This window comes from Coenobita brevimanus, chromosome 33 (genome assembly GCF_032717465.1).
Source record: "Coenobita brevimanus isolate Jiangsu-jjx chromosome 33, ASM3271746v2, whole genome shotgun sequence".
Taxonomy (NCBI): Eukaryota; Metazoa; Arthropoda; class Malacostraca; order Decapoda; family Coenobitidae; genus Coenobita; species Coenobita brevimanus.
The window spans coordinates 26,854,230-26,869,410 of NC_136986.1; the positions used below are offsets into that span (position 1 = coordinate 26,854,230).

A 15,181-nucleotide genomic window follows, 5' to 3' on the forward strand; every position below is an offset into this window, starting at 1 on the left:
ACTATGAAGTGTTGAGTCATCTGCATATGAATGGATGGGATTGTGGGTGGCAGATAAGAGATCATTAATATGAACGAGGAACAGGGTTGGTGCCAGAACTGATCCCTGTGGCACGCCGGCGTTACTTGAGTGGAAAGTGGAAAATACATCATCTACTTTTACTCTTATTTTTCTATTGCTGAGATATGAGGAAATCAAAGGAACAAAAGAGTTTAGTCCATAGCAAGGGAGTTTGGACAACAGGGAACTGTGCCACACTCTGTCGAAAGCTTTAGAAATATCCTGGGCTACTGCATGAGTTTCACCATGTAGGTCAACTGATTGATGGATGGTATGAGTTAGGAGATTGAGTATGTCAATGGTGGATCTTTCTTGGCGAAAACCGTAATGTCTATCACTAATTAAGTTGTTGGGTTCAAGATGTTTAATTATGTGCTTATTAATTACAGTTTCAAAAACCTTACCAAGAGAAGATGTGACAGCTATTGGTCTGTAATCAGAGGGGTCAGAGGAACTTCCTTTCTTTGAAATTGGGTGGATATTGGCTTCTTTCCACGAATTAGGGAATGATGAAGTACGTATGCATAGTCTGAATAATTTTGCAAGAACAGAGGCAAGTTCTGGGGAACACTTTTTCAAAACAATTGACGGGATTCCATCTGGGCCTGGAGCTTTGTTTTAGACTAATCTGCCCTAGATTAACAACCTTTCACAACATATTTCACGTACCTCATATGTAGAAAAATATAAAGATAAGGCTCTACTCCATTTCCATAACACTTTCTTATGACTAGCACCATAGTCTAGTGTTAATCTCTTGTTTAACCTAAGCATAGGAGATGGAGATGTGATAACTTTAGATCAGGTTAGAATAAAATGAGAATAGCCCAGTCTATACTAGTGAGTAATTTGGTTACCTTACTTATATATTTCCAGTTTTGTAATGCCCAGTAATTTCAACAAATTACATAAGATACTTCAATTTTCGAATGGCCAGTAATCTGTACACATTACTTGGTGTATTTCTCCGGGAAAAGGGTGGAAGGTGTGAGATAGCGTAGACCTGATGTGGGAGTCCAGGAAGCCACTTGCAGCACCCGGGCACCGTCAGGACTGTACGGCAAGTGAACCAACATGCTGTACCTGCACAATACGTTTATAGTTTTCAGGCAGAATGAATTATCTTTATTCCCTCGACACTACATGAGTATAATTTATTATTGCCTGTAGCTAATGAAGGGAGAGCTTCATGTAGTCTTTGGAAGAACTCTTGTAGTGAAAGCTGTATCTAATCAAGACTATAATAATTTAACCCCCGTCAATAAGGAAAGCTATGACTAACCCTTCAGTCTGAAAATTGCCTCCTGAGTGAAATTTTTTGGCGGTAGCAAGAATGAATGATTAAAAGAAATAAAGTATGAAGTTAATTCCACTTATAGTCTGTTTATCACATAGGGCCGTCTTTTCGATGCTTTGGATGTTTTCTAGTAATAAATCTTGTCCAGTTAATTGCTTACTACGGTAGACTCGTGAGCCATTGGTTTTACATACTCTCCACTGTTTTTCTCTCGACGAAACGAAGTCGTATTCAGGGTTTCCCAAGGGAAAAAGACCACTTACTCTATTCTGTTCACTTTAACTTGGCCTGATATTATCACCTCTCCATCTTAACTGCTAAGCTGTTAACTAGATATCAGCACCATGATATGTTGCTGGTCATGAAGTGTCAGAAAGAAAGTATAACCACAAAATTGCTGTTCTGCCACTTAGCTGTGTGAAATAAGATCCAAAAGTAATAAAATCTGAGACAAGGTATAATGCAGGAAACAAAATGAGAATATAGACTGCACAAGTAATAATATGATTATGCATTGTTCTTTCTTCAATCCAACAAAGCTTTGAACTACCAACTCAGCACTGGACAGCAGGCTTTTATTCAGTGTGGAACTCTGGCTACGATTTCCTTGTATCTGTTGGGAAAATTAGAAGGATGCCAGATACTATTGCTCAGAAATGTACGTGTATATTGGCCACCTAGATATTACAGCGTCTTTTGTTCATTCTTTTTTTCTTGGGGGGGGGGGAGGAGTGGGGATTCCTACAACCGCTAGATGATTTTATTCAGCTTTGGGGAGTTTTTAAATACATGGATGAAAAATAGCCTCCATCCAGTCTTTCACAACGAAGACTCATTCCAAAACTCAGTTTAAATTCTTTGGTTTTACTCTTGATTAAAATTTATGACACGTTACGGTTCTGAAGGTGCTAAGATCTCGTCTATGATTACGTATACGTCGTTGTTAAAGCTATTTAAATGACACACAAGCGCATAAAAGGGTCTCCCATGCAAAATTAATAAAGATAAAAAAATCAACCTACTCTCGTAAGGCAATGGGGACTCGACACAAATGACAGTACACTTAAATTACAAAGGGGAATACGTACTCCTGGATAATAACAGAAATTTACGCATGTCTGTGGCTGTGGTGTACGTGGTGCACGTGTCCACTGCCCTAGTTCCCATCAGCCAAGTGTTGAGACTATCTATCTATCTATTGCCAGACGCCTCAATCCCGTTTGGGGTGGCCACAAACAAGTCGCCTCCAAGTCGCCCTGTCCCCTGCCATTTCACTGCCCTGCACCCAACTCACACACCCCCTCTCTCATATACCTCTCCACCCCATCCCTCCATCTCATCCTCGGCCTCCCCCTCCCTCTTCCCCCCTCCACCTCACTCACATACACTCTCTTCGTCAGTCTTTCACCCTCCATCCTCTCCACATGGCCAAACCACCTCAGTGTGTTCCTCATAACGCTTCCTATCACATCCACATCAACACCACAACGCTCCTTTATATCCTCATTCATCAGCCTGTCTCTCCATGTGACTCCACAGGCTCCTCTTAAATAACTCATTTCCACTGCTCTCACTCTTGACTTGTGTCCTTCCAACATCGTCCAAGCTTCACTTCCGCACGTTAGAGTTGGTATCAAAATACTGTCATGTAGTAACTTTCTCACGTCCATGCTCACTTCCCTGCTTCTTATCACTGCTTTCAAAGAACCAGCAACCTTTCCTCCCTGCTGTACCCTTTCAAGCACTTCACCCTCCAAACCTCCATCCTTACTCATGACACTACCCAAGTACTCAAACGTACTCACATTTTCCAATTCCTCACTATCCAACCTCGCTGTACATTCACTGACTTCACCTCTCTCAAAGACCATCACTTTACTCTTCCCTACATTCACCTTTAGATTCCGTTTCTTACACACTCTCCCAAACTCATCCACCAAGCCTTGCAGCTCCCCTTCATCTTCACTCAACAATACAGTATCATCTGCAAACAACAGTACAGGGAGTTTCCAAACACTATCCTCTCTCACCATGGCCACTCCAACATCCACTACCCTACCTTGTACCTCTTTTATTACCCCATCCATGTACAGATTGAACAACCATGGAGACATGACACATCCCTGTTTCAACCCAACTTTCAAAGAGAAAAATTCACTTAGTTCACCATCCATACGCACTGCAGCCTTCACACCATCGTACATACTCTTCATAGCATTCAACAACTTCCCATCTACTCCATATATTCTTAACACTTTCCAGAATCCTTGTCTATCCACCCTGTCATATGCTTTCTCCAAATCCATGAAAGCCACATACAACTTCTTTCCCTTCTCTAGAAACTTTTCCACTAAAGATCTAAGAATGAATATCTGATCTACACAACCTCTTCCCTTCCTAAAGCCTCCCTGTTCCTTTCCAACTAATTTCTCTGTTCTTTCTCTAACTCTGTCAATAAGTATCCTACCATACACTTTTCCTATTATACTAAGAAGACAAATGCCCCTATGATTACCACACACTTATTTTTCCCCTTTTCCTTTGTACAAGGGAATAATTATACCTGACTTCCAATCCTCCGGGACTCTACCTTCCTCCCAGGCCAATCTGCACATCTTCCACATCCATTCTACTACTATCTATCCCCCATGTTTCAGCATTTCACCACACACTCCATCAATTCCTGGGGCTTTCCCCAATTTAACTTTCTTCATTGCTTCCACAACTTCTATCCTACTGATTTCTTCCTGTCTTCTCACCTCCCTCCTTCTCCCAGCCATTCCCCAGCCACTTATACTCGCATTACATCCATCCTCTACGTTCAACAATTCCTTAAAGTGTTCTCTCCATCTGCTCACTTTTTCTCCCTTCTCCACTAGTAATCTACCATTTTTATCTTTCACTCCCCTGCTAACTTCACTTCCACCCTGTCTTACTCTTTTCACCTCTTTCCAGAACATTTTCTTACAGTCCCTCCACTTTACACTCAAATTCCTTCAAAATTCCTCATCCACTCTCTTCTTTCTCTTACTAATCTTTTCATCTCTCTCTTTCTTTCTACATATAACTCTCTCTTCCGCCTCTCAACTTCTTCCATGCCCCTATTTCTCATCCATTCATTGTATGCTTTCTTCTTTTGTGCCACAGCCTGTTTCACCTCTTCAGTCCACCACGCTGTTCCTTGCACCCCCCCTCCGTCTTCTCTTCCTTCCACACACCACATCACATGCTGCACATATTTCTTCTGTAAATATCCTACACACACCTTCCACGTCTCCCATCTGCTCCAATTCATATTTGCCCAATCGTTCCTCCACTTCTCTCTTATACTCTGCCTTTGTCTCATCCTCTTGTAAGTGTTGAGACAATCAAAATTATTGCGTGAACGGAGGGGAAAAGGTTTCAGCCCACGGAGGCTACTTTTGGTTATCCTTAGGCAGGTATTTGGGCACATTTTCCGGACAGGCAATTCGTGCATCATGGATATTTCACGGTATTTTTTTTTTCATTGTCCGTGAAGGAATACCTGGGCACAGGAACATTATCACCAGAAACTCTCCCTACACTGGCTTCACCGACCTTCTTGTGACAAGAGCAAACATGACGGAATGGTATCCAGTCTAAGTCGGTGAATTACACGTGTGGCAAGCTGTGACCGTACTAATGTCACACATAAAAAAGGTATGCCTTACAAGACTATTGGATCATGGACGACCTCACAGCCACACCTGTCTTTGGGAGGTACATGGCACATTGGAGAGTACATTGCTATGTTATGGTTTCTGCACTTTTCCCCCAGTGGGGGACCCTTACCCAATGACAGGGTGTGGAAAATTCGCCCAATTCTGACCACCCTAAAGGGTTCTTCCACCATTTCTTTTTTTTTCGCCTTTCCATAAAGCGGTGGCGGTTGAGTTGCATGTATTGTCCTGGGGTTGACTGGCATTTATCCAATACATATCATCCAACGTCATCGCTCATGCATCACAGTCTTTGCTGCTTGTGACTGCAAGATTGGATATATTCCGGACTTTGTAGTTATCCACCATCTAGCGAGACGATAATGTAACCGCCTGCGTTTCTCCTTGTATAACATAACTGCCAAGTTTCTCCTTGCAGATGGGACAGGAACCAGCGGTACTGTCAGGCCAAGTAGGAAGCACTACCCTGTTTTCCCTGCCAAGACCGAGAATGGTGCTTTACTCATCGAGAAATGCGGTAACATGTCGGTCATCCACTGGTACGGCAAGCAGGTGGTACAAGAAGGTGTCTCTACACCTTTCTGCTACCACTGTTGTGAATGCATTCATACTGTTCTGACAGGTTGTTGGCATAACTGCTGCACCAAGGAGCCAGTGCTGCAGTAATGCAGCACCTCACGTGTAACTGCATGGTGAACCTGGGCACCTGCAGGTTAAAAAGTGTACAGGTACTGCAATGTCTGCCTGAACAATCAGTGACAGTAGCAAGTTCACAAGGAAATGCTCCATCAGTGCAGTGAGTTAAAGGAGACTTCTTCAGTCACTGGTGTGCGGGAAAGTGTAAATTGTGTATATAGTAATCTTACTACATAAGACTTTATAATATAGTTTATAATACAAAAAAGGTATGGGTTTAAGAAAACACTCTCAGACTATATTGTAGGTGAACTTGCAGTACAACTGCACATGTGTGTTATGGTAATACAGTGCACTATACAAGCAAATTGGATTTGTTGTGATAGCGAGTTAGTAATTGTTGTGTGCTCTTCCTCTAGTGCACTAAGATATTACCGTAGCAAATGATTTTATCACAGAAGAATTTAGAATATAAGGAAAAGTACTGTGTAAGGAAATGATCTCAGGATATGGTGGGTGAATTCGCAAAAAAAGTGCCAGGAGTAAAGAAATGATTTTCAGGTTACAGTGCAAGTAAACTTGCATTACAAGTGCAAATATGTGTTGCGGCAATATAGTATAATATTAGAGCAAACTGGTTTTGTTGTGATACTTTTTGTTTTTGCACATTCGCAACCTTTTCTTTAATTTTCTCTCTGTTGAACGCCACCTCTCTTCCTCTAAACCTCACCTTCTGCTCAGTACTGAGACTTAGCTGTCTAAGGCGACTTAAAGCAAACCCTTCTCTGGATCCTCCTACTTTTTCTATACTCACTTCAAAGCAAAAAGTTGCTGTTGTGTATATGTACTTAACAACATATCGTGCACTCATGTTCCTGTCCTTCAGTCTTCTGAATTCTCTAGTCTGTAGCTTCGGCTATCCTACCATTCTCTGGCTAAGTATATCTGTGGTGTTTGCTTATCTGTTACTTCTGCTGAAAAATTCTTTGACAATTATATTTCTAGGATGGAACAGCCTGTCAATTTCTTCTTTCCCTGAAGTCTCCATTCTAGGTGATTTCAATGTTCACCACAACCTTTGGCTCTGTTCTTCAATCATTGAATGCCTGGTAAACAAGGCTACATCCTTTCCATCCTTAATGTCCTGGAGCAGCTTGGACAGTACCCAACCTATATCACTAACAGTCTTGTAGAGAGTTCCAACATACCTGACCATTTCCTTACAACTAATCCTTCTGCTTATGCTGTTAATGTTTTCTCTCCAAGGGGCTCCCCTGATTGCAGTCTTATCACCTTAACTGTCCTATCACCTCAGTAAGGCTTGTGAACCATCCCAATAAGCGATGACTTTGGCATTTTGGAGCTGCTGATTGGGATGACATCAGGCAGTATATTTTTTTTTTTTCCCTGAAATGATTATTGCTTCCATAGCCGAGAATCATCTGAGTGTGCCTCACGCATTACATCCGTCATTCTCTCAGACATGGAAACATACATTTCTCTCATTTATCCTGTGGGTAATAATAAAAAAAAAAAAACTAATTACGCTTCTTCAAATGCTGTCCACATCAAGGAAAGGGCCTTCATAAGGTACCGTAGCCAACCCATCCCTGAATCTCATCTCTTTTATGTTTCTTGCTGGAATCACGTTAAGTTCATCCATCACTTTGCTAAGTGTAATATCAGTTGTACTAACTCAAATTCCTCCTTCTCCTTCCAGTGCTTGCCAAAAGCATTTCAAACAACTTTACTTCATCATCCTTTCCTTCTATTTTCCACTATGGCGACTCTGTTCCACCTTTAGTTCCACCTTAGATGATTCTGGTACTGTTCCTCCATGACTTCCTCTCTGACTTTAAAATGTCAGAGGCTGACTTTAAAATGTCTTCAGTTGATGTGTTTTCTGCCATCACTGGCGTTAATACTGACAAGCCATATGGTCCTGATGGGATGGTGATGGGGTCCCTCCAGTTGTCCTCAAGTGCTGTGCTTCCGTGCAGACATCCTGCCTAGGTAAACTCTGTCGCCTTTGTCTGTCAGCTTGCTGGAATTTTGCTGTTATGGAAGGTTGATCAGTTTCAGCCCTCTAACTATCGTCCTGCTTTTTTAATGCAAGGAAGAAGCAACCGAAGGCCAGGAGCCTGTTAATTTCTCCTCTAAGAAAAAAAAAACACACAAGATAAGAGAGCCAAATTCTGGAACTGTTCATTTCAAGGACCCTAGACACACTGCGTTTGAAAGACTGGAGATCATAGGCAGTAGGAAATACAGAGGGAGACAGTTCCAGAGCTGACCTGTAGCATACATGAAAGACTGGGAGTAATGGTGAACTCTTTCATTAGAGAGTTGGACAGAAAAGGGATGAGATTTTGTTGCTAGACGGGTGTTACGCACTCACCGTAGTGGAGGAGGGATGCAAGCCTACAGTTCAGACGAGCAGTGCCCATTGAAGCAACGATAGGAAAGAGATGAAGATGCAACAGTACAGCGAAGATACAGAGGTTGAAGGGAGCTAGTAAGAGGAGGAGAGTTGATGAGACGAAAAGCTTTTGACTCCACCTTGTTGAGATGAGCCGTATGTGGGGAACCTCCCCACACATGAAAGTTATACTCTACCCAGGGATGAATAAAATCCGTGTATGAAGTCAACAACTGTGCAGGGGTAAAGAAGGCACGGAGTCGGCTTAGTACACCTAATCTCTTGGAAGCAGATTTTACAAGAGAGGTAATATGTTATTTCCATGATAAATCCCGAGAGAATGAAACCCCAAGTACGTTTTAAGATGATGCAGGATTAAGCTGGATATTGTTGAAAATTAGGTGGTACTCCTGAAGAAGATTTTGTCGGGTTGATAATTGTAATACCTGAGCTTTTGATGCATTAAAAACAACAAGATTACTTTTACGCCAATCAGAGAGATGATCCAAGTCAGACATCAGGTGTGGCATAGCTTCATCCCTCATTTGTTGAAGTAAGTGCCGAGATGGACTCTGTGGGAAGTGAATGGAAAGATGAAGGATGGAGTCATCAGAATATGAGTGAACAGGGTTAGATGTACAGCTTAGAAGGTCATTGGTGATCAAAAGAGAGTTGGTGTTAGGACAGAGCCCTGAGGGACACCTCGATTGATAGCTCTTGGGAAAGAACCGTGGCCGTTTACAGCAGCAGCTATAGTACGACCAGAAAGGAAGCTAGAGATAAAGACACAGGTAGAAGGATAGAAACCGTAAGAGGGCAGTTTGGAAATTAAAGACTTATGCCAGATTCGATCGAAAGCCTTTGGGATGTCAAGTGCAATGCAAAGCTTTCACAAGAGTTCCGAAAGGAGGATGACCAGGAGTCTGAAAGGTAGGTGAGAAGATTGCCAGTGGAGCATCTTGCGGAATCTATACTGACGGTCGGAAAGTAGGTTGTGACAGGAAAGATGCTTTAAAAATTATTGGTTAAGAATAGACTCAAAAACTTTTGAAATACATGCTGTTAAAAAATTACACCATCATCATGTATTTGTAAAGTGTTTGAAACTAATCCGAAAAAAGAAAGCACCTCCCCTATCATAGCCTTCTCTGATTGTCATTAGGGGCACAAGGAGGGGTGCTCCACTGGCTATCTTTTCACCTTCCTTTAAGACTCCTGGTTATCTTCCTTTCGGGACCTCGGTGAAAGATTTGCCATTGCACTTGACATTTCAAAGGCTTTCGATCGAGTCTGGTGTAAATCTTAAATTTACGGCCGTCTTACGATTTCAGTCCTATCTGTGCCTTTATCTCAAGTCGTTCTATAGCTGCTGTTGTAGACTGCCACTCTTATTCTCTTTGGGGTATCAGTGGTGTTCCTTAGGGCACTAGCCTCTCCCTAAACCTCTTCCTTCTAATCATCAGTGACCTACTAAGGTTTACATGTAACCCTAATCACTCATATGCTGATGACTTTACCTTTCACCTTTCTATCTACTTCCCGCAGCATCCATCTCAGCAGTTACTTCAACAAACAAGAAGGGAGTCTATGGCACACCTAGTATCTGACTGGGCTCATACCTCTGATTCGGGTAAAAGTAGTCTTGTTTTTAATGCATCAAAAACCCAGTTCTTACACCTTTCGACCCATGAAAAGCTACCATTGGAATATCCTCTAATTTTTAACAATACCCAACTCATCATATTTGAATACACAAGGAGGTTTCATTCTCTCGGGATTTATCTGGGAAAAATGATATTACCTCCCGTTATAAAATATGCTTCCAAGTGTTTAGGTGTGCTATGTTGACTCTGTACCTTCTTTATCCCTGCACAGTTGTTGACTTTAAACAGAGGTTTTATGCCCTTGTGTACACCACTACTTTAACCCGCCCCATCTCGACGTTTTCTGGGCAGTGATATGCCCCAGTCTCGACATTTTTGGACTTTTTTTTTTTTTTGGCTCAAACATCCGCTTTTGGTGAGAAACATCGAAAATTCATAGAGAAATCGCTCACCTGAGGTTTAAAATACTCGATCTAGGTACAAGTACTTCCTTACCTGACTGGGTTTTCTAACAGGCTGGCACCAAAGAAAACGAGTTCTATGGGAGGGTAACTATTTTATCCACTCATAAACAGTATTTATTTATTTACTTGGTACGAATTTTTATGTAGTACAAGAGTATATTGGATTTCAAACAGTAATATAGGCATTATAAGCATTGTTTCACTCACTAACTCATCACCATTCATGACCTTTTTTTTCCCACATTACCTGATCATCATTTCTGACTGTTTCTTCCTCTAATGCTATGTAAACTTTGTCCTCCACATTGTCATCGAGTGGGGAATCACTCTGGCCCTGAATGTCTTTATTGGCCAGGTCACTGGTAACAGGTGAATTGCTGAGACAATGGCATGCAGGGGGGGGGAGAGGTTATGCGCTGTAAGGCATTGTCCCTGCTTGGCATCTTGTAGAGGAATAGAGGAAGGTGTCCTGTGTATACGTGCCAAAAATCACTCGCGAAATCACTCGCAAAATTGAAAATTGTGCAAATTAGGGACCTTGCAATGTTGCCGCGTTAATTCACGTCGCCGGGACATGAGTGCACATGACGTGTGGACGTTAATTCACGTCGCCGGGATGGCGCGGGTTAATGTGTGGGGAGGCACCCCGCATACAACAAAGTAAAGTCAAAGACTTTTCATTTCATTAGCTCTCCTCCTCTTATTGGCTGCCTTCAACCCCTATATCTTTGCCTTGCTGTTGCTTCTTTATCTCTTTTCTGTCGTTAGTTCAATGGTCACTGGTCCTCTGAAGTCTCTGCCTGCATCCCTCAGCCACTATGGCAGGTGGGTAGCACCAGTGTAGACACAAACTCCTATCCCTTTTCTGTCCAACCCTCTAATGCAAGAGTTAACTGTTAATGCCAGTACTTTATGTGTGCAGCAGGTCAGCTCTGGAATTGTCTTCCTCTGTCTGTATTTCCTACTGTCAATGACCTCCAGTCTTATAAAAACAGTGTGTCCAAGCATCTTAAAGAGATCCTCAATTTGGGAATCTGTTATTGTTATTTTTGCTTAGAGGAAGCATTTTGCAGGCTTGTAGTGTTTACTTTCTTTTTCTTGCATTAAAAAAGAGAATTGCTACAGTATAGTGCATCATACACGGAAATTAGATTGTTGTGATAGTAAATTAGTATTTTTTGTGTGCAGTTCCTCTCGTGCAGTAGGAGCTTAGCCAAATAAATGCTTTAGAAAATCACAAAACTATGTGTGTCTCTAAAGCTTTCGACAGAGTATGGCACCGTTCCCTGCTGTCCAAACTCCCTTGCTATGGACTAACGTCTTTTGTTCCTTTGATTTCTTCTTATCTTAGTGACAGGAAAATAAGAGTAAAAGTAGATGATGTATATTCGAATTTCCACTCAATTAACGCCGGCGTGCCGCAGGGATCAGTTCTGGCGCCAACCCTATTTCTGGTTCATATTAATCATCTCTTATCTGTCACTCACAATCCCATTCACTCATATGCAGATGACTCAACACTACATAGTTCATTCACACTCAGACATCCATTTACAAAGTCTAATATCTCTACCTCTCAACTCAATACAGCCATCTCCATAAATCAAGATCTATCTACAATCAGTGAATGGGGACAAAACAACCTTGCCTCTTTTAATGCTAGTAAAACTAAATATATACAGTTTACTAATAGACAGATATTGCCAGATTCGTACATTACCTTCAGTGCTACTAATATTCCCATCTCCAAAAGTATTGAAATTCTTGGTGTCTCACTTAACAGTGCCCTCAGCTGGACCTCTCATGTCAGATCACTTGCTAAAACCGCCTCAAAGAAACTTGGATTATTGTACAGAGTCCGTAACTTCTTCGCCGATGAGCAGTTAGCTATAATTTATAAGAGTCATGTGCGCTCTCAGCTTGAATATTGCTCACCCATGTGGAATGGTTGTGGAGAGGTTGCATTAAGACAACTAGACAAAATTCAGAATAAAGCTGTTAGAATCATTAACAACCCTGCCATTACATATAAACTACCTCCCCTGCAAGTAAGAAGGAATGTTGCCTCCCTTGCATTATTTTACAGATATTTTTTTGGCAAATGCTCAGACGAAGTTGCGTCCATGGTGCCACCTCTCCATGCCTTCCCTCGTGCTACACGGGCATCTGGTAGCGCTCATGACTGGAATGTCACTCAAACATATTGCAGAACTTCTGCCTATCAGAATTCTTTCATTCCCCGAACTGCATCTCTCTGGAACTCGCTTCCCCAGAGTTGTTTTCCTCCAAATTTCAACCTACAACTGTTCAAGTCTAACTATTACAGATATTTTATGAACAGAGGACACCAGTAATCTGGTGTATGGATTATTTTTTTTTTCTCCATTTGTTTTTCCTTCCTCCGTTCTGTTTAAAAAAAAAAAAAAAAAAATGGACATGATCACAGGGATAGCTCAAGTGATCTTCTGTGACACAGAAAATGTACTCGCAGAGAAAGTAAAAACAATTGTAATGGCAAGTCTTGTGTAATAAACCTTGGAATATGTTTTCTCTCTCCCTTCCAACACACTGTAATGCACATTGTCACTCTGAATAAACTGGAAAAAATAGGCAAATAAACTGAGTTAGCCAAACGTACAAGGGGTGATGATTCACTCATATGGCAGTGGACGGGGGCAGTGGAGAGAAATGTCAAGGACAAGTCGGGCAAGGGGAAGCATGAGTGTATGCGAACACGGATTCCCTCTTTGTCCCAGGCTGGGGTGAGGGCTGTGGGCTGTAGTTACCGATTCGTCCCCGTACGAAAACTCCTTTCTGATTCCCCAAATTACCTCCATTCATCACCTCCTACCTCTACAATGCCTCCACCTATAGCCGACCTGTGGACATTTACAACAGAAAGGTGAAGGACAGATGAATAATCTGGTCTTAACTGAAAGTTCAGTATACTGTAATTATGCAGCCATGGCTGTTTGAAAAAGCCTACTTTCAAGTAAAAAATGCGTACGAGAACGGCTTGGCTTGTACGACCCCCAAGGTTTACGGGTTAAGATTGAAGTGAGCGTAATACTAGGGTAACTACATTCTGAAGCTGTTGGAGATATGATGATGAACAGGAGTGGTACCGATGGTGACTGAAGCCCTGTTCGGAAGGCTTGTAGATTGGTACTGTAGGGCAGGTAGTGCTGGCAATTTATTTAAGATTTTGATTAGGAACTCTGTGTGAGGCACAGGTGGCTAAAAAGGATTGCGTGAGCTAAGACGAATGATTAGAAAAAATTTAAATATTTAAGTGTTGAAGAAGGATGGGTGTGATACACAAGGTCAAGATTAGTATAAACTTAGCAAATTTTATTTTATGGCAAATATGTGGCGTCCTACAAAATAAAATATTGGCATTAGAGATATGTTGCTTTTTGCTGAATAACTTACCGTTTGTCAGATGCTGAGGTTTCATCATTTACAACCAAGGTGTTCATCATGGAAAATGTCCAGTGGGAAACAAGTAGAGCACCGAGGTCTTTCCTGGGCAGGCGGGTGACCACCAGGAGCCTCGTCGACCACACCAGGAGGCGGCCATTGAGGGACCAATTGGCGAAGGCAGTGAGGAAGGCTGGGTCGTCACTCACCACCACCACCATCACGCACCACGACACCTGCCGCAGCTGCTGACATCACCATGGTACAAGTTAGCTGTGTGACCTACTTGCCTCAGCAGTAATGAGATTAACCAACCCACTTCAGCATTAACATGAGAATAACCTACCCACCTCAGCAGTGCAGTGAGAGTGACCTTGCTGCCTCAGCACTAATGTGAAAGTGACCTACAGTATACGCCTGACCAGTAATGTGAGAATAACCTACCTGCCTCATCAGTAATGCGAGAGTGAACTACCCTCCTAAGCAGTAATGTGAGAGTGGCGAACCCACCTCAGTGGTAATGAGAGAATACGTGACTACCTCAAGAGTTATGTGAGAGTGACCTGCCCACCACAATAATGTTAGAGTGACCTTCCCACCTGAACAATGAATGTAAGAGTGACCTACCCGACGAGCCTGGCTGACCACCGGGGAGAACTGTGCCTGCGTCACGTTAGTGTCCTGGCCATCCACACCCACCTCGAACACACCCACACCCCGTGCCGCCCCAACATCACCAATACTCTGACAAAAAGCAGTATATAATTATGCAGAGTAAATTATTTTTCAGCGAAGAAAGTATATTATTACTTTAAAATTTCTAATTAACTATCTATCTATCTGTCTATAGTCAGACGTCTCGATCCCGCAAGGGAAGGCAACAAACAAATCGGTTCTATGTCGCTCTGTCCCCGGCCTCCCCTCTCATATACCTCTCCACTCCACCCCTCCACCTCATCCTTGGTCTCCCCCTCCCTCTTCTCCCCTTCCACCTCACTCACATACACTCTCCTCGTGAGGCTCTCATTTCCCAACCTCTCCACGTGGCCAAACCACCTCAGTGTATTTCTTCTAATGCTTTTCATCACATCCAAATCCGCAGCACAATGCTCCTTCACTTTTTCATTTGTCAGTCTGTCTTTCTATGTAACTCCACGAGCTTCTCTCAAATAACTCATTTCTGCTGCTCTCACTCTTGACTTGTGCCCTTCCAATAAGGTTCAAGCTTCACTTCCATGCGTTAGAGTTGGTATCACAATCCTATGATGCAGAGGCTTTTTTTTTTTATCTCCATGCTCACTTCCCTGTTCTATATCACTGCTTTCTAAAAATCAGGGACCTTCCTTGCTTGTTGTACCTTTTCATAGACTTCATCCCCTAAATTTCCATCCTTACTCAACACACTACCCAAGTACTTAAATAAACTTACATTTTCCATTTCTTCATCATCCAACCTCACTGTGCATTCAATGACTTCATTTCTCTCGAAGACCACAAATTTGCTATTCCCTGCATTCACCTTTAGATTCCGTTTCTTGCACATTCTCCCAAACTCAGTCACCAATCCTTGTGTATCCCCT

General features: G+C 42.3%; 1 protein-coding gene across 1 annotated transcript in view; it reads right to left on the reverse strand.

Moving 5' to 3' along the window:
• LOC145395837 (ionotropic receptor 93a-like) overlaps positions 1-14,287 on the reverse strand; it is an 83,693-nt gene extending 69,406 nt beyond the window's left edge. The window contains exons 1-2 of the mRNA XM_080269368.1: positions 14,229-14,287; positions 13,614-13,846 (exon numbers count right to left, since the gene is read on the reverse strand). Coding sequence (XP_080125494.1) covers positions 13,614-13,822 — 209 coding nt within the window. The 5' untranslated portion in view covers positions 13,823-13,846; positions 14,229-14,287. The remainder of the gene's footprint in view (positions 1-13,613; positions 13,847-14,228) is intronic.
• Positions 14,288-15,181: the final 894 nt, after the last annotated feature.